This window comes from Lagenorhynchus albirostris, chromosome 6, assembly GCF_949774975.1.
Source record: "Lagenorhynchus albirostris chromosome 6, mLagAlb1.1, whole genome shotgun sequence".
In the NCBI taxonomy this organism is placed as follows: domain Eukaryota; kingdom Metazoa; phylum Chordata; class Mammalia; order Artiodactyla; family Delphinidae; genus Lagenorhynchus; species Lagenorhynchus albirostris.
In genome coordinates this window covers 19,294,379-19,311,857 of record NC_083100.1, presented here as the reverse complement: position 1 = coordinate 19,311,857, position 17,479 = coordinate 19,294,379, and the positions used below count along the sequence as shown (strand labels likewise).

The window sequence follows — 17,479 nt, the reverse complement described above, 5'->3', positions numbered from 1 at the left end:
GGGATAAATGTATACCATAGTATATGGTATGAGTACCATAGTGTATTCTATGGTATGGATGTCCCGTAGTTTGGTTAACCATTCACCCGTTGAAGGATGGTATGGGGTTGTTTCCAGTTTGAGCTATGAATAAAACTGCTCTAAATATTTGTGTACAGATTTTTGTGTGAACATGAGTCATCATTTCTCTGGGGGAAAAAAAAAGCCCAGGCGTGCAGTTGCTGAATCCTATGGTAGTTGCAGGTTTAATTTTATTTTTTTAAGATTTTTTTGATGTAGACCATTTTTAAAGCCTTTATTGAATTTGTACAATATTGCTTCTGCTTTATGGTTTTTTTTATGTTTGTTTGTTGTTTTGGCCGTGAGGCATGTGAGATCCCAGCTCCCCGACCAGGGATCAAACCCACACCCCCTGCATTGGAAGGCGAAGTCTTAACCACTGGACCGCCAGGGAAGATCCTGCATCTTTAATTTTTAAAGAAATTTCCAAGCTATCTCCAGAGTGGCTGTACCATTTTACATTCCCACCAGCAACATATCAGTGATCGACCTAGTTTCTCCACATCCTCACCAACATTTGGTATTGGGACTATTTTTTATCTTAGCTATTCTGATAGTCATGTAGTGATATCTCGTTATGATTTAATTTGCATTTTCCTAATGGCTAATGACGCTGAACATCTTTTCATATATTTGTTTGCTATCTGTACATCCTGTTTGGTGAAATGTGTGTTCATGACTTTTGCCCATTTCTTTTTTTTTTTGGTGTTTTGTTTTGGATTGGTTTTTTTGACCACGCCACGAGGCTTGTGGGATCTCAGTTCCCTGACCAGGGATTGAACCCGGGCCACAGCAGTGAAAGCACTGAATCCTAACCACTACACCACCAGGGAACTCCCTGCCCATTTCTAATTGGATTGTTTGGGTTTTCACTCTTGAGTTTGAAGAGATTTCCCTATTTCTGGATACTGGTCTTTTGTCAGATATGTGGTTTGCAAATATTTTCTCTGAACCTTTAGCTTGTCTCTCCATTCTCTTAACAGGGTCCTTCACAGAGCAGAAGTTTTTAATTTTGATGAGGACCAATTCATCATTTTTCCCTTTATAAATCATGCTTTTGTAAGTGTCAAGTCTAATGAATCTTTGTCTGGTTCTAGATCCTGAAGATTTTCTCCAATTTTTTTTTTTTTTTTTTTTTTTTTTGGCCTCGCCAAGTGGCTTGCGGACCTTCGTTCCCCAACGAGGAATGGAACCCAATCCACGGCAGTGAAAGCGCTGAGTCCTAACCACTGGACCACCAGGGAATTCCCTCTCCTACTTTTTGTCTAAAAGCTTTAGTGTTAAATTTACATTTAAGTCTGTGATCCATTTTGAGCAGATTGGCCTTCATGCAATTTCACTGCACGCATGCAGGGTTTAGTACTCAGCAACAACTCCGGATCCGAGGGGGCTACTATGCAGATTTCTGGAGCTCTGGCTCATGTAGACACTCTGCCCAGAGACCTCTGCTCTTAACCGTTACACACACTGCCTCTTCTGTAAGGTAGAGGTTGTGGAGGGTATTGATCAGTCATTAATCAGTTATACTCACCGAGTTCCTAACTATAGGGAAGGCCCCACAAAAGATGCAAAGAGGAAGACAGGATGCTGTCTTAGTCAGGTTTCTCCAGAGAAACAGAACCAATGAAAATATAGATGATAGATATAGATAGATAGATGATAGATAGATAGATAGATAGATAGATAGATAGATGATAGATAGATAGATAATAAGGAATTGGGTCATGTGAGGATAGAGGCCAAGAATCTCTAGATTTGCAAGCTGGAGAGCCAATGGCATATATAATCCCAGTCCCAGTCTGAAGGCCTGAGAAACAGGTGGGCCGGTGGTGTAAGTTCTAGTCCAACCCAAGTCTGAAGACAGGAGAAGACCAGTGTCCCAGTTCAAAAGCAGTCCTCAGGGAGAGAGAATTCTCCCTTACTCAGCCTTTTGTTCTCTTCAGGTCTTCAACTGATTGGATGATACACCATTAGGGAGGGAAATCAGACTTACTTAGTCTACTGATTAAAATATATATATATATATTTTTGCGGTACACGGGCCTCTCACTGTTGTGGCCTCTCCCACTGCGGAGCACAGGCTCCGGACGCGCAGGCCCAGTGGCCATGGCTCACGGGCCCAGCCACTCCATGGCATGTGGGATCTTCCCGGACCGGGGCACGAACCCGTGTCCCCTGCATTGGCAGGCGAACTCTCAACCACTGCGCCACCAGGGAAGCCCTGATTAAAATATTAATCTCCTCCAAAAACACCCTCACAGACATACCCAGAATGTTTGACCAAATTACTGGGCACCCCATGGCCCAGTCAAACTGAAACAAAAAATGAAACCATCACAGCATCCTACCCCAGCCCCACCCCACAGCCACCACCACGTGAGTCCAAGATAGCGACTGCAAACCTGTGTAAACCCTAGAGGTCAAGGATGGTGACCATACCTCGAGCAACAGGACTGCACAGCGAGCAACAAACCCCAGTGCAGTTCCCTCCTCTCTGACACGCCATTCACCCCCCTACCCGCACCCACATCTCTCCTGTCCCTCCAGCCTCTTCAATCAACGAGGAGCCAGGAGATTGGCTGCCTCCCCCCATCCTGGTTTCCTAAGCTTTGGCTCAAGTTTTTGACTCAACGTGGGGATACATCATATCCCAGATCAGGTCTGGATGTGAGAACCTGCCCCAATTTTCTCTGAGTCCTGAAGTTGCAGACTTTGGAGTTGGAAACCCCATGACAATTCAAGGTCTGAATCTTCTTGGCAGAAAAGAAAGGCTGCAGGGCATGGCAGGGAGAAGACTCTGAAGGAGGTAAGTGGGGGGATAAAGGAGCTGGCAGCTGGCAAGGAGAAGAGACTGGGAGCTGGAACGGTCTAGAGGTAATAGATTGGTCACTCTCAAGTGGAATCCAGCCCATAGAAATGTATGTTTAGATTACACAATATCTTCAAAAAATTGTAGCCTAGTATTCAAAAAGCATATGTTGCATACATTTTCCAGCATCCTTGACAAGTCAGAGGACATGATGACAGTGGACCCACATTTCCACATGACAGTTGTCTGGAACTCTGTAAGCACTGCCCTCTTCAGACAGAGTTTATGACCTTTGTTTTGCTACAGTCCACCACTCCCTATTACCGTACCCCCACCCCCACCACCAGCGGAGGCTTGGCATCTTTTGTCTTTCAGTCCTGAGCTGGCACTGGTTTTCTCATTCCCAGCCTGTCTCATAGTTCATCTTACCTGCCTGGCCTCCTTGGACACCTAAACTTCTAACCACTTAGCTAGTCTGAGCCCTTCCTTTAACAGAAGAAACAGGATCAGAGACAGGACATGATCTGGTGACAATGTCAAGTGGATCGCTGGCAGAACAAGGACCAGAATTCCAGTGCCCCTTTCTTCTGAGGATCTCTTTGGCCTGAATCTTCAATGCATGTCCCTGTGGCAGTGCCTGGAAGGTCTTTCCCTCTGAGGCACTCAGTGGGAAACTGAGGTCGAGGTAGGCATCAGAACTCCCTTCCTCCCATTAGGCCAACCACTGGCCATGGGACTCAAGAATGAAAGGGAGAAGGGTCTGATTGTGCAGGGTGAGAGAAGGTGGAGGCAGGGGGCAGTCACGTGATCTAGACATGAATGCCCAAGTGGCAGGAAGTGTCTGAAATCAGAGCTAACTTGGGAGGCACGGAACTCGGGGTGCCTGGAAGGGAGCCAGAGGAGTTGTGGGACTCAGGCCAGGAGGGGAGCAAATGGCCATACCGTGGTCACCCAGACCCTTGCACCAGAGCTGGCCACTTCTGCCCTTGGAAAGTGTTTCACAACGCTCCGTGCGTGTGAGAACAGCCCAGTTCAGCTGAGGATGGGTAAGAGGGTGTGGACTCACACACTCAGCAGCACCCAGAGAGGAAGCATAGCCAGAAGGGCTGCCCAGCACATCACTCGTGCAGAGTCCCTGAGTCTGCGGTCCTCATGACAGGTGAGCGGCCACCTCCGGGGACAGAGCCTGAATGGGGGTGGGGGGGGAGTCAGGGGGGCAAGGACACCGGCCTGAGGCTGGGTTCTTCACATCCCCAAGGGCAGAGTGCCCCCTTGCCTCATCTCTGTGGGTCTGGAACCCCTGGGGCCTCCTTGGCTGCTGGAGGTGGCAGGGATGAGGCCAAGGGGCACACACGGTGGGGCCAGCTTTCCCTCCTCAGAGCCCACGTCCCTCTCCACATCCTCCGTGACGAGAGAGATCTGGGTCTGGGAATCTCTGCACTCACACGGAAGGAGGGTAATCATGAAGGCCCCGCTTCTCACACATCTTCTGTAATGTTTGGTCCGGGGTGGAGGCGGTGGACCCAAGATGGGAGTCAAGGCCTCCTGTTCAGTTGGGCCTTCATTTCTCCACTTTGCCAAGAGGAGGTGTGGGAAGAGGACAGATGGCTTTAATCCTGGGCCACCAGAAAGAGGCACGTCACTCACCAAGGCTCATGGGGCCGCTTGCAGGTGACACAGGCCCCCCAAAGCTCAGCAGGACCAGATATGGTTCCATCTCTAGCCCACCCAACCCGGGGTTACAGCAAGAACCTCCCGGAGGGACCTACCTGAGCAAGAAGATCCCCATCCCAGATGCAGAACCGGTGAGGATGCTGGAAACTTCCTGGGGTCTTTCGGGATGGACAAGACCACATGGGATCTCACAGGGGGAGGGGGTCCCTTCCAGCTCTGAGCAGCCTTGATGGACAATGGCAACCGCTGCCTCCCTGCTTCTGTCCCCAGTGCTTAGCTGGGGCACTTAATATTTGTCTAAAAATTATCAAGTGGCTTTCTAGATGAATCTCAGCTTTCCTAGGAAGGGAAAGGGACCTGGGGTGAATTCCGGTTGGAGCCTCAAGGATTTGTTGTAACATTTAAGGAAAGGACGCAGACAAGGGCATCGGGAGACGTGGAGCCTGCCGGCTGGCTTCTAAGAGACTATCACCCTGCATTCCCAGAATCTTTAGCAGATGCCCAGGCTGCTAGGCCAACCCCCGGAATGGGGGTGGGGAGACCCTAGGCTCAGTGGACTCCAGAGAGGAGGCCCTGTGGTCTGAGAAGGGACTGGGCAGGGAGGCCTGACCCAGGAAAGCTCCCCTCTGGGCTCTGAGGATCTGCTGACTCAGGGCCTGCTCGAGGCAGGCTGGTCAAGTGTAGACCACAGAACCTGACCGATCCAGAAAGCTGATCTGCCGTGACTCAGCAAATCCCGAGTTCCTCTCACCCCCTGTGCTCCGCTACCCCCCACCCCAGGGTGGCAGCTCCAGGAATGGGGAATGGAGGGCAGGGCTGGCCAGCCTGGGCCCATGAGCCCAGAGGGGCTCACCTGGGGGCTGGCCATGGCCAGCGGCCCCCAAGCCTGTGTCCAAGACCCCTCACTCCACTTCCCTCCACAGGGCACGTTCAGCCTGCGGAAGTTGTGGGCCTTCACGGGGCCCGGTTTCCTTATGAGCATTGCTTTCCTGGACCCAGGAAACATCGAGTCGGATCTTCAGGCCGGGGCTGTGGCTGGATTCAAAGTGATTGAGTCGGGGCACGGTGGGGAGGGGGTGACCAGGCTAAGTGGGTGGAGACCCCCAGCTTGCCACGTTTCCCCAGAGTGGCCTTCATGGCCAGTGTTCCTGGGAACAGGTGTTAAGTTCAAATGGACCACAAAAGGGTCCCCAAAGCAGCCCTGCGGGAGTGGGGGGGTGTCTTCTAGCTCCATCTCCCCAACTCACTCCCCAGAGGGTGTCCTTGGTTAGAGGGTCCCAGCAGCTCAGGGCTTATCAGACTGGTCCCTCTGGCTGACGGCCTCTCCCTGGCTTCTCACAGCTGCTCTGGGTACTGCTGTGGGCCACCGTGTTGGGCTTGCTCTGCCAGCGACTTGCTGCCCGGCTGGGCGTGGTGACAGGCAAGGACTTGGGCGAAGTCTGTCATCTCTACTACCCTAAGGTGAGCTTGGTGCCCCTGGACAGGAAGCACCTGAAGAGGTGACTTGCCCAAGGTGAAAAACAGGTGGGCATTGGCTCGGGATAATCATTGGCTGGGGTGGGCACCGGGGACTTGGCCGTCAGTGTCCACGCAGGCCAACAGAAATCACGCCACTAGATATTTCAAAGGTATCTAATGCAGGGATGCAGTCACAAAGGTGTTGAAAGAGCTGGAGGAGCAAGGGAAGGAGGTGTTACCCAGAGATCAGAAAGCTGCTGGACAGGAGCCCAGGGGCCATCATTCGCACCCAAGCTTCTAGAGGCATTGCCGCCACTGCTGACTGGAGCCCATGTTGCCTGGTGCCCTTGCTGGTGCGAGCTCCAGAAGCGGGGGGTAAAAATGATGTCTCCCTGCCTTTCCATTTCCTTTAACTATTTCCTACTGTTGACCTAAAACAAATAGACTGCTAGATGCTTCTCCAACAAAGATGGGTTTATTCAGGATCAGCAGAGAATCATAACTGGGGAGTCTGAAGCCATGGGGAGCCACGTGCAAATCTCCGCACAGCAAAGGAAGGAGAACACTTTTATGGAGGGGAAAGGGAATTTGGGAGGCCGATAGTCAACAAAGAGTCCATGGCTTTTCAGTGGCTGAGTCCTTGCCGGGAATGAAGAGGAGTCTTTCTTCTTCCTGTTGGGCTCTGCTATCTTCGCAGGGCGTGGGAGCTTCCCCTTCTCATCTCCCGACTCTATTTAATTGAGGCTTCTGTTGATTAATTTTACACCATGAAAACCTAACTGGAAGCCCGCTGGCAAGGCAGACTTGCAAATGTAGTTTGCAGGCTTCCAGCCCAGGAGTATAGAGCCGGGTACAGAAAGGTCAGTCAGTGTAGGTCTGAGACAACAGACAAATAATTGGTCCAGCCTTAACGACGGGATTACCTCCCCCTAGGTGCCCCGCACCCTTCTCTGGCTGACCATCGAGCTAGCCATCGTGGGCTCAGACATGCAGGAAGTCATTGGCACAGCTATCGCATTCAATCTGCTCTCAGCTGGACGGTACTCTGGAGGGGCCCCAGCTCTTCAGTCCAGGGCTGGGAACAGCGGCTTCTTCCTCCCCAGGCCTTCTATTTCCCTGTGTCCATTTCATCCTCCAGTCACCTCTGACTCAGAGCTATTGCCCAATTTGCCGAATGGGGAAGTGGAGACCCAGATATGTAAAGTGACTTGTCTCAAATCACACAGATGTCGGTCACCATGCAGCCTTCAGGACTGCAGCCCCAAGCTCCCTACCACGCTGGTCCTCCACACAGCTTGGCCCTTCCTAGCGTGTCTGTGGCATTTTCCCGTCTCTAGCACACTCCCACTCCCCTCTCCCTTAGCTGTCTGGGGCCATTTGAGTGCCTGCTCCCAGGAAGCCACATTCTACAGTCTCCAGCCCTGAGGAGGGAGTTCCAGACTCCTGGACCGGGCGGGGCTGACGCAGGCCACTCTGGTTTCAGAATCCCACTCTGGGGTGGTGTCCTCATCACCATCGTGGACACATTCTTCTTCCTCTTCCTCGATAACTACGGTGGGTGTGTCTCTCATCCCATAGGGGACTTGGCGAGGGGGGGGACTGGCAATGAATGTAGGAGCTGATGCTCTGCTGAATTGGGAGAAGTGCTCCTAGCAGCCCCACTCTGACTGTATGGCCTTGAGCAAGTTACGTAGACTTCTGTTTCTTCATCTATAACACGTGGATGATAGCACAGAGGCCACAGGGCTGTGGTGGGGCTTCACTGAGCGCTGTATGTTAAGCACTTGGCACAGTGCCTGGAACAAAGTGCTCAAGATACCAGCCATTAATAATTGTTTATGTTATAATTTTGGTTGTTTGGTTTTTCGGTTCTGCCCCTTTGTTCTCCCCCTAGGGTTGCGGAAGCTGGAAGCCTTTTTTGGATTTCTTATTACCATTATGGCCTTGACCTTCGGCTATGAGGTGGGAAGCCGTACCAGTACCACGTCCCCACACCAAGGCCACCCCACTCCGCCCCATGCAGAGCCTGAGAGGAGCGGGGAGCGGACCTTAGCCACGCTCCCTAGTGGCCAGGGTTGGGGTAGCGGGTGAGAATGGCTGCTCAGGGGTGGGGTGGAGCCTGACCGAGGCTCCTCTCTACAGTATGTGGTGGCACGTCCTGCTCAGGGAGCACTTCTTCGGGACCTGTTCCTGCCCTCGTGCCCTGGCTGCGGCCAGCCCGAGCTGCTGCAGGCCGTGGGCATCATTGGCGCCATCATCATGCCCCACAACATCTACCTGCACTCAGCCCTGGTCAAGGTGAGCAGACTGGAGGGGAGGGAGACATGCTCTCTCCCTAAGGGCCACACCGGCTCCGCCCCCAAGGCTGGAGCCCCTCCCCTTTGGCTCCCAACTCTGTGAATTTAGGAGGGAAGTGAATCACTCTTTATTCAATATGTAATAATAGAGGGTCTACTGTGTGCTGGGAGCTGGGGGTCAGTGATGAAGAGACAGATAAGTCCTCTGCCTTCTTAGAGCATGCATTCTAGCAGGAGAGACAGACCATGGGCAAGTAAACAATAAAGGAAAGAAATGGATTGTGAAAGGTGCTCTGAAGGAAACAAAACAGAGAAGTATGATGGAGAATGACTGAGGAGGGGGCTCCTTTAGAAAAGGAGTCAGCAAAGGCCTTTGAAACATGAAGGATGGGAAGGAAAACCAGGGGAGAAGAGATTCTAAGCAGAGGGACTGGCAAGTGCAAAGGCCCTGAGGCAGAAACCAAGGCCTATCCCAGATGGCCATGTAGGGGGCTTTAGAAAGAACTGGGGTTTGGGGGAAACACAGGTAGAGGTGTGAGGGTAGAGAATGTTGGGATGACTCAGGGACTTCGGTGCTTCCCTCCCTTTGACTTTCATAGTCTCGAGAGATAGACCGGACCCGCAGGGCAGACATCCGAGAAGCCAACATGTACTTCCTGATTGAAGCCACCATCGCACTGTCTGTCTCCTTCTTCATCAACCTCTTTGTTGTGGCTGTCTTTGGGCAAGCCTTCTACCAGCAAACCAACCAGGCTGCGGTGAGGCACACCCCATGCCCACATGCCCTTCAGGCTTTGCTGGGGACTCCAAAGAGTGCAGTTAAGCCCTTCGAGTCTCTGCCCTGTACTCCAGGCACTGGTAGGGGAGGGAGTCTGCAACCCTGGCCTCTGGCTGGGAGCCCCTTCCCCACCCCACTGGGGAGACACGCATGTAGGCTTGCACGCGGTCAGCCCCACGCCAGGGGCTACAAGGCACAGACGCCCAGGGGAGGTGACTGGCGGGAGGAGCTGAGTCTTGGAGGATCCAGCATTCCAGCTGCACCTTGAAGGATGGGCAGGATTTGCCCAGCAAACTGCAGGGAGGGCATTCTGGGAGGGGGCTGCCTGCCTAAGCACGAGCGTGGGGTCAGGAATATGCAGGCAGGCAATTTCTCTCCTTGAGTTTCTAGTGATGATCTTCATTATTAGTAGATAAACTGTCATTCATTCAGCAAAGATTTATTGAGCATTTGTTATGTATCAGCCAGTGTCTTAGGCCCTAGGGATACAGCAGCCAATGATAGAGACCTTGCCCTCTTGCAGATGAAATTCGGAGGCAGTGAGCAAACAGGAAACAAATCAACCAATCAGTTGATCGGTTTCAAAGGAAAATATGAACGATGTTGTGAAGGAAATAAAGGGGGTGATGAAACATAATTGGGGGTGTGGTGAGGGAGGGACTACTACATTAGGCCAGGTGGTCAGGAGAGGCCTCTTGGAGGAGGTGACATTTGAGCGGGCTCTGAAGGCGAAGGAGCCGGCCAGCTCCTCCCTGGCTCTCTGGGATCTGGGACTCTGCCTGTCTCAGTTTTTGAGTGAGTCTCTGTCCCAAGGCTCTGACAACTGCTAGCCAGTGTTGCGCGCTTACTGAACGCTGACGGGGTGGGGTGGGGATGGGACAGACTGGCCAAGCCTCCGGGGACATGGGCACTGCCACTGCCTTGCTGTGTGACCTTGTGAGGTCATAGCCCTCCCTGGGTCTCTGCTCCTTAGCATAAGGAGAGAGGTCTAAATAGGACGGCAAACCATAGTCACACATTGCCTTCGAGACCAGCCGAGTCACAGAGCTGTGGGAAGGGGGTCCCAGGTAAGGGAGAAGGGCCTGTGGGGCAGCCTGAGTCCCCGCCGGCCAATTGTCTCTCTGTGGTAATGCCAGCTCTTATAATCCAAGAGCAGCTGGAAACCAGGGTCTCATGTTAAATCTTCTCAATTGTAAATGTCAACCAATTCACACTAAAGAAAAAAAAAATTTGTTAGTCACACAAAATATGTCTGGCTGGATTCAGCCCGCGGGCCACTAGTTTTCAATCCTTGGTCAAGGCTTGGAGGTCTGATTTTCCAACATTGAGTGTGCGCTTCACATCTCCTTCCTACTGCCCGGTGCCCGCAGTTCAACGTCTGTGCTAACAGCAGCCTCCACGACTACGCCAAGATCTTCCCCATGAACAACCTTACAGTGGCGGTGGACATTTACCAAGGAGTAAGCGCGAGGCAGGGCGGGTATGGAAGGTTTCGATCCAGCTGGGCTCCTCGTCACGCCCACCTCGGAGGTAGCGTCTGCGCGAGAAGGGGCGGACCCATGGCTCTGACCACACCCCTCCCTCCAGGGCGTGATCCTGGGCTGCCTCTTTGGCCCCGCAGCCCTCTACATCTGGGCGGTGGGTCTGCTGGCCGCCGGGCAGAGCTCCACCATGACCGGCACCTACGCGGGACAGTTTGTGATGGAGGTGGGGCTGCGGCGGGCCGGGGCGGGCAGGGGACTGAGGGCAAGGCACACTACTCGGGGCTCGGACATCCGCTTCCTTGATCCTTAAGGCAGCCCAACGGGTGCCCTTATAAGCCCCATTTTACAGATGAGAAAACTGAGATTCAGCGAGATGAGGCCCGAAACTGCAAACCCAGAACTAATAGAAGCCTTTTCTCCAACACGGTTTAGTCTTCAGCAATCAGCTGTGGGAGGGGAACCCCCCCTAATTTCCCCCCATCTATCCCCTCACCACCAACTATGGACAGAGCTGCCCCCATTTCAAAGATGGAGAAACAGAGTGTTCCTCCAGGCATGAGATGGGCTGAGGGAGGATAGAGGGTCCCTCCCTTGGAACACAGTCCTGCACCCCGCCACCAAGGTGCCCACCCCACCCCCCAGGGCTTCCTGAAGCTGCGGTGGTCACGCTTCGCCCGAGTCCTGCTCACTCGCTCCTGTGCCATCCTGCCCACCGTGCTCGTGGCAGTCTTCAGGGACCTGCGGGACCTGTCAGGCCTCAACGACCTGCTCAACGTGCTGCAGAGCCTGCTGGTGAGCCTGCGGGCCCTATCACCTCCTTCCCGCTGGGGAGCCAAACAGGAACCACAGCAATCCCCCTACAGAGCCTCCCCTGCGTCCCAGGCGCTATTCTAAACACACCTTATCTACAAGCCTCATGTACTCTCCACAGCCACCCCAGGGGGTAGGAACCACCACTATCCCCATTTTGCAGATGGGAAAACTGATGCGTGCAGTTAAGTGACCAGTGGCACAGCTGGGATACAAGCTCAGGCAGCCTGGGGCCAGAGCCCCCAAACACCCCTACAACCTTGGAAGGCAGAGAGGTGGAGAAATTGAGGCCCAGAGTGGTTAGGAGACTTTCCCAAGGCTGCACAGTGAGGCAGAGGGTGACTGGAGCCCCGGCCTGCTCCTCCCCTCCTTACTGTATTCTAAGGGCAGGGTCCCTCAGCCCCCTCCTCCCGATTCTCCCCAGCTTCCCTTCGCTGTGCTGCCCATCCTCACGTTCACCAGCATGCCCGCCCTGATGCAGGAGTTTACCAATGGCCTGTGAGTACTCCACAACCCCAGCACTGGACTTACATTACCACACTTGATCCTCACAACCACCAAGAGGTAGGAAGTCCCATTATTCCCACTACCCAGATAAGGTCAGAGAGGTTAAGAAACTTGCCGAAGGTCACACAGCTAGCTAGCAAGTGGAGGAGCCAGGACTGGAATCCTGGGCCAGGGGCTGTTTCTAGAGCTTGAGCTCCTCCCCCTCACCTCAGACTCTGCTTTTGCCAAATCCTGCCAGTGTGGTGCCTGGAGGGCCCAGGAGGCAGAAGTTGGCCAGGGGTCTGCCCCAGGGCCCACAGCCCTGGGAAGCTGGCTTTGTGTATCCACCCCCCACCTTAGCTCCAGGCTGGCTGTGGGCACTGGAGGAGATGCAGCCAATCCTGAGCCTCCCTCTCGTTCCCAAGGGTGAGCAAGGCCTTCACTTCTTCCATCATGGTGCTCATCTGTGCCATTAACCTCTACTTTGTGGTCAGCTACTTGCCCAGCCTACCCCACCCTGCCTACTTCAGCCTTGTGGCACTGCTGGCCGCAGTCTACCTGGGCCTCACCACCTACCTGGTACTGTTGGGTCCACGGGCGCCTTGGGGATGGGGGAGGCAAGGAGAAGAGACAACAGATGGAGGGCTTAGTGGGGGGATGCACTGGGGCTTCCCCAAAGGTCTTGTCCTCTCCCCTACTCATGGTCACCCCTCCTCCAGACCTGGACCTGTCTCATCACCCATGGAGCCACCCTTCTGGCCCACGGTTCCCACCAACACTTTCTGTATGGGCTTCCTGAAGAGGATCAGGAGAAGACCTCTGGATGAGCTCCCACCCAGGGCATGGCCGAGGGTGTAACAAGTGGGGCAGACTGGCCTGCTGGACCAGTGGGGGTCGGGGGCGGTGTGTGGAGGCAGCAAGATGGAGTTCTGGAAGCAGGCCAACCCTGGTTCCCCTGGTTCCGTAGGGACCTGCTGTCTCCTAGTTTGGACAAGTGATTAACCTCCGGATCTCAGTGTTCTCAACTATAAAATGGGGACACCAACCTTGCAGCGGAGGTAAATAAAGCACTTTAACACAGAGCCTGGCACTTGAGACTTAAAAAAAAAAAATCATTCCTAAAGTATTTATTGAGCACCTATAGGAGTAACCTGACAGACCAACCCAATTGGGGGTGGGACACAGGCTCCAAACTGGTACTTTAAAAATAGAGTCTGAAAACGATAAATAAATGCTAATTCACTTCTTATCCAAAAGAGCAGGGAAATGGAAACAGGAAAGCACAAAATCCCTGAACCATCAAGAATAGTCCCCCTCCCCGAAGGTCTGCCTCGCTCCCACTCTCGCTGGAGTGGCCTCAGCCTTTCTGTTCCACCTGAAACCCCTTTTCCAGGCAGGAAAACAGAAGCGCGGTTCTCCCCTCTTAGGGCGCCAAGTCCTAAGGAACCCAAGAGTCGGTGCCTCTCAGGCCCAATTCCTTTGCCATCTCCCCAGGGGACCAGGCGACCGGGACTCCCAAGCCGCGCAGTTAACGCTCCCTGGGCGTTGACTCCCAGCTCCCCCTAGGGACAGGGACGATCCCGAGCGCCGGTACTCCCCGCCTCCAAAGAGGAGGAGGCTGTCACTCGGGCTTCGCGCCCGGGGGCCTCGGAATCCGCCCAGGCGGGAAGGTGGGGTGAGCTCTGTGGGCGGGGAACCCCCTCGGCCGCAGGGAGCGGCCCGGCGCCCTTTCGCCCCTTGAAGGGGCTGCACTTTACAGACGCTCCCTGGGCTGTTTCTAGGCTCCCCCAAGTCCCTCCTGCCTCTTCCCGTCCCTTGGACCCCAGCCCCTGAGCTGTGGCGAGCGTCGGCGATGAGGGGCCGCCAGCCCTTTCCCCTAGATTGAGCTTGGAGTGGGCGCTGTGCCTGGAAGCACCCCCGATTTCCCGGGGATGCGGCGGGGAAGGCAGCTGGGCTCCGCGCTCCGGTTGAGGCGCTTGTTTATGAGAAGAATTTCCTCTTTCTTAAAAGGGCAACGAAACAAGTGGGGCCCTCTAAGAGGGACGGGATGGGACAGGTCTGGCTCACCCGAGCAACGGTGGAGAGGTACCTGGGCTAGAACGCCGCCCAACCTCCTTCTCCCGGCTTGTCCCTGGAGAAGATGGGGCCCCTGCGAACTGAAAGAGAGGATGAATGGGGGCCAGGTAGCGGAGAAACGGGAGACCCCTTTTTTGCTTCCCTGAGGTGACCCCAGCTGTACCCCCTGCCCACCCCTCTGGTCAATTCTGTAGGCATTAGTTGGGCGCCAGCCCTGTGCTAGACCTGGGGAAGGGAGGCACAGTCTCGAATTAAAGATGTCAGCTCTCTAGGAGCTCACACTGGGTTGGGGGGAACCTAAGTAAATGACACCAAAACACTGACGATCCGAAGTGTGCGTCAGGCACACCTGCAACCGATGAGGCAAGGCCCACAGAAGATAAACTCCGGGACAATATTTTGAAAGCTGAATAGACATAGGGAGAGCAATCAAGGGAGAGATGAGCATGCCGGGAGTTGGGGTGGGGGGGTCAGTGTATGCAAAAGCTAGAGACTTGCAACCTTGTTGGGAGTTCCCCAGAAGAACGGGCGGGCTGGTCATACCAATAGGCAAGTCTGGAGCTTAGAACTTGGGGTAAAGGAAGGTGAGGAGGGGAGGGGACCAAAGGGCCAGCTAAGGGTTGCTCTGGGCCTGGGTAAGGCGTTAGCGATGAAGTCAGGCCAAGGTCAGTCATATCCAGACAGGGACGCCTCCAAAAGGGCTGCTCCCTCCCCAGTAGCTCTGGTCCTCCCAGCCCCCAGGTTCAGATCTAACTAGATGCTTCATCAGCCCCTCAGGCTGGGAGTGGCCTGACACCTTTACTCTCCCCAGAAGCTTCCACCCACAACTCCATCCCCACAGACACCCCAGACCCGGCACTGCACAGGCGTCCTGACTCACTCCGCATCCACCCCGCTCTGTCGGAATGTGCACCACGGTGTGTCTCGGAGCCTGGGAGGAGGGCATCCGGCCTTTCTGCTCGGCATTCCCCCTACCCACTTGCCTGGGTTGGACCCTTACCAACCCTATTTGGCAGAGAAGGAAGCTGAGGTGCTGGATGAACAAGACACTTGTCCATAATTGCCAGACCGACCCCGGCTGAGTCCTAGTGTTTCTCGACTCACAGTCCCCATGACTTTATCCGTCCTGGGGCGCAAACCTATGAAACAGATAAAAATAAACTATGCGGGTACGGCGACCCCCCCACCTGCTGTAGTAGAGAGGGTAGAGGGAGAGCAGCTGGGTGTGGACTCCCCTCCTTCCTGAGGAAACCCAAAGAACCCGCCCCACCTTACTGTCCCCACAGACCCCAGACCCCCGCACTGCACGGGCGTCTGGGCTCACTCCGCATCCACTCCGCCCCGGCGGAAAGTGCACCGCTGAGCGTGAGAAGAGGGCAGGTCTCGCTGGGAGGAGACCCGCACCAGCGAAGGCTCGGAGGAGACGATGGAGGGTGAGGGGGGGGTAGGAGTAGGAGGTGAAGGGAATAGCGACGGGAGGGGGGCAGCAGTGCTGCCCAGTGCCCTGTGCCCAGTGCCCTATCCCCGCGTTAGCTCCCCTGACCCTCAGTGGCACAGTCGGCCAGGTTCCAGCCTTCACAGAGGGAAAGACGAAGGGAGTGGAAAGCGAGCCGCCCTGCTCAGGCCAGGGGCGAGGCCCGGGGTTCACTCAGCTCTCCGCCGCACATTTCCTTTTGGGGTCGGCGCCGGCTGAGCATCCGGAGAGAATGCCGAGGCCCCGCCCCCGGGCCGTACCGAAGGGGAGGGGGTTCGGCGCGGCGACAGGAATCCAACCTCTGCCCCCGCCGGAGGGCTGGTCGAGTCGCTACCTCGTCGGGACTCAGTTTCTTTATCTGTAAAATGGGTTAAAAAACGGATTGTTCTGAGAAGTAAATGAGATGAGAGGCGCAGCCAAAGCGGGACCCAGACTAAGCGCTCGCCACAAGTTGGCGATTATCGTGATTAAATGCAATGATGGCAGCCGGCCGGCGGCGTAGTAAGATGTTCCGGAAAAACCCGAACAAACTTTTTGGCTAACCCAAGAGCAGAAGGGGGGGTCGTGGAGTCCACAGGATTCACAGCCTCTGACCACCTCCTCCTCGCCCTGCTGCCCAGCCCCGAAGCTGGCGCGCCTTTGGGCGAGCGCCGCTCCCCTCGCGGGGCCTCTCGCTCCCCGGCTCCCCCCTCCGCCCGGCCTGGAGGACGTGCGCCGCGTAAGCACCCTGCGGCCGGACGGGACTGGACGCGCCAGCCCCGCCCCGCCCCGCCCGGCGGGGGAAGGAAATGCTGAGGCGTGTTTGTCAAGGCTTGGCGTTATGAATATTTTTAAAACGTGAACACAAAATAGTAACGGCAAATGGAAGGAACTTAATAAACAGGAAAAAAAAAAACCACCCGCAAACCTCACCGTGCATCACACGGGAGTTTCCCTCGTGAAGAATCTGCGTGGAAACGCGGGCCCCGCGCCCGCCGGTGTGTCTGCACAGACCCGGGTGGAGCGGGTGTTCAAGGTCCTCCAGTTGACGGTGTGGTCCCCACGGTTGGGCATTGAGCCCAAAGGGATGGGGGCCCCACTGTGTGTAGCCGCCGCTTGATTTTCCCCCCTGCCCAACAGTCACATCGTGGCCGGCGTAGGGAGTAGGGGAGGGGCCTAGAAAAGCCTCTTGGAGGGGGTGTCATTTCTTCGAGGTCGGTGGGATTTGGCTGTGAGAAGTCGAAGGAGGCGCATTCCAGGCCGGGAGAACAGCAGGTACAAAGGCCCTGAGGCGTGGAGGCGCTAGGCTTCTGGCGAGAAAGCCAGGTGGCTGGAGTGGACGTGGCCGGGCGCCAGGTGAGGCGGTTGGGAGAGGTCGGCAGGGGGCATCCCGGGGCAGACAGTTGGAATTTCCACGCCCTACAACTCCGGGTTTAGGGGAAGGGGCCCGAGACTGCGGTAGGTGGTGACAGTCTTGGTCCGGTTAAGAGCCTAATTATGTGGATCTGCACAGACGTTTGAAGGTAGCAAAGAGTCTTTGCACGCTCACGACTTCCCTGCGAGATGGCCCCTAGACCACCGGAGAGACCCATTTTACAGACTAGACGGTGTTACCCTATTTCCCAGATGAGGAAACCGAGAAGCTGCCAGCCCCCGACCCTCGGAATGTGCAGAGGTGGAGCCGCGCCGCCCTCGGGGCACTCCCGGGCGTGGGCGCTCCGGGCGGGCCCTGTCCCCTGGCCGCCCAGCGCCGGAGAATGGTGGGCCGGGTGCCGGCCCTGCCACGCAGCCGCAGAGGCTCGGCCCCGCAGGCGGGCGGGCGGCAGGAAGGGAGGCGACGCCCCCTGGAGTGCGGCAGGAACCCGGCCGGGCCCGCCTCCTAGCCCGCCAAGCCGCGCCGGCCCCAGAAGTGATGAAAGCCCCGGCCAAGTCCAGGTCACGTCGAAACCGTTGCCCTTTTAAGGGGGAGCCTTGAAACGGCGCCCGGGTTCCATGTTTGCATCCGCCTCGCGGGGAGGAAACTCCATGTTGTAACAAAGTTTCCTCCGCGCCCCCTCCCTCCCCCTCCCCCTAAGAACCTGGCTCCCCTCCCCT

At 55.5% G+C, this 17,479-nt stretch overlaps 1 protein-coding gene and 1 long non-coding RNA gene across 5 annotated transcripts; one reads left to right on the top strand and one right to left on the bottom strand.

Annotated features, from left to right (window-relative positions):
• The first annotated feature begins 3,996 nt into the window (after positions 1-3,996).
• SLC11A1 (solute carrier family 11 member 1) lies at positions 3,997-12,909 on the top strand. 2 transcript variants are annotated; one of them, XM_060152121.1, is made up of 15 exons: positions 3,997-4,028; positions 4,541-4,674; positions 5,467-5,589; positions 5,885-6,004; positions 6,935-7,041; positions 7,485-7,555; positions 7,896-7,963; positions 8,144-8,299; positions 8,898-9,056; positions 10,447-10,536; positions 10,664-10,783; positions 11,203-11,352; positions 11,795-11,868; positions 12,282-12,435; positions 12,576-12,909. In XM_060152121.1, exons 1-15 carry the CDS (start codon positions 4,022-4,024, stop codon positions 12,681-12,683), a joined length of 1,641 nt encoding a protein of 546 aa, XP_060008104.1. In that variant the 5' UTR covers positions 3,997-4,021; the 3' UTR covers positions 12,684-12,909. The 2 variants fall into 2 exon arrangements, with proteins under 2 accessions (XP_060008104.1, XP_060008103.1); XM_060152120.1 differs by lacking the exon at positions 3,997-4,028 and having other exon boundaries at positions 4,441-4,674.
• LOC132522104 (uncharacterized) lies at positions 9,527-16,096 on the bottom strand. Of its 3 annotated transcripts, none has more exons than XR_009541068.1 (4): positions 15,667-16,096; positions 14,813-15,071; positions 13,924-14,012; positions 9,527-10,289 (listed from the first exon to the last, which is right to left on the bottom strand). It is a non-coding gene; the product is annotated as an uncharacterized LOC132522104 (long non-coding RNA). The 3 variants fall into 3 exon arrangements; XR_009541070.1 differs by having other exon boundaries at positions 14,933-15,071; XR_009541069.1 differs by having other exon boundaries at positions 14,937-15,071.
• Positions 16,097-17,479: the final 1,383 nt, after the last annotated feature.

What these genes read in the sequence shown, in the direction of transcription:
- SLC11A1 (XM_060152120.1), top strand. Translation starts at nt 4,474, where the DNA reads ATGGCTTTAATCCTGGGCCACCAGAAAGAGGCACGTCACTCACCAAGG. An exon ending in GTCATCTCTACTACCCTAAG is followed by an intron (nt 6,005 to 6,934) that starts GTGAGCTTGGTG and finishes ACCTCCCCCTAG; the next exon opens with GTGCCCCGCACCCTTCTCTG. An exon ending in TGCACTCAGCCCTGGTCAAG is followed by an intron (nt 8,300 to 8,897) that starts GTGAGCAGACTG and finishes TGACTTTCATAG; the next exon opens with TCTCGAGAGATAGACCGGAC.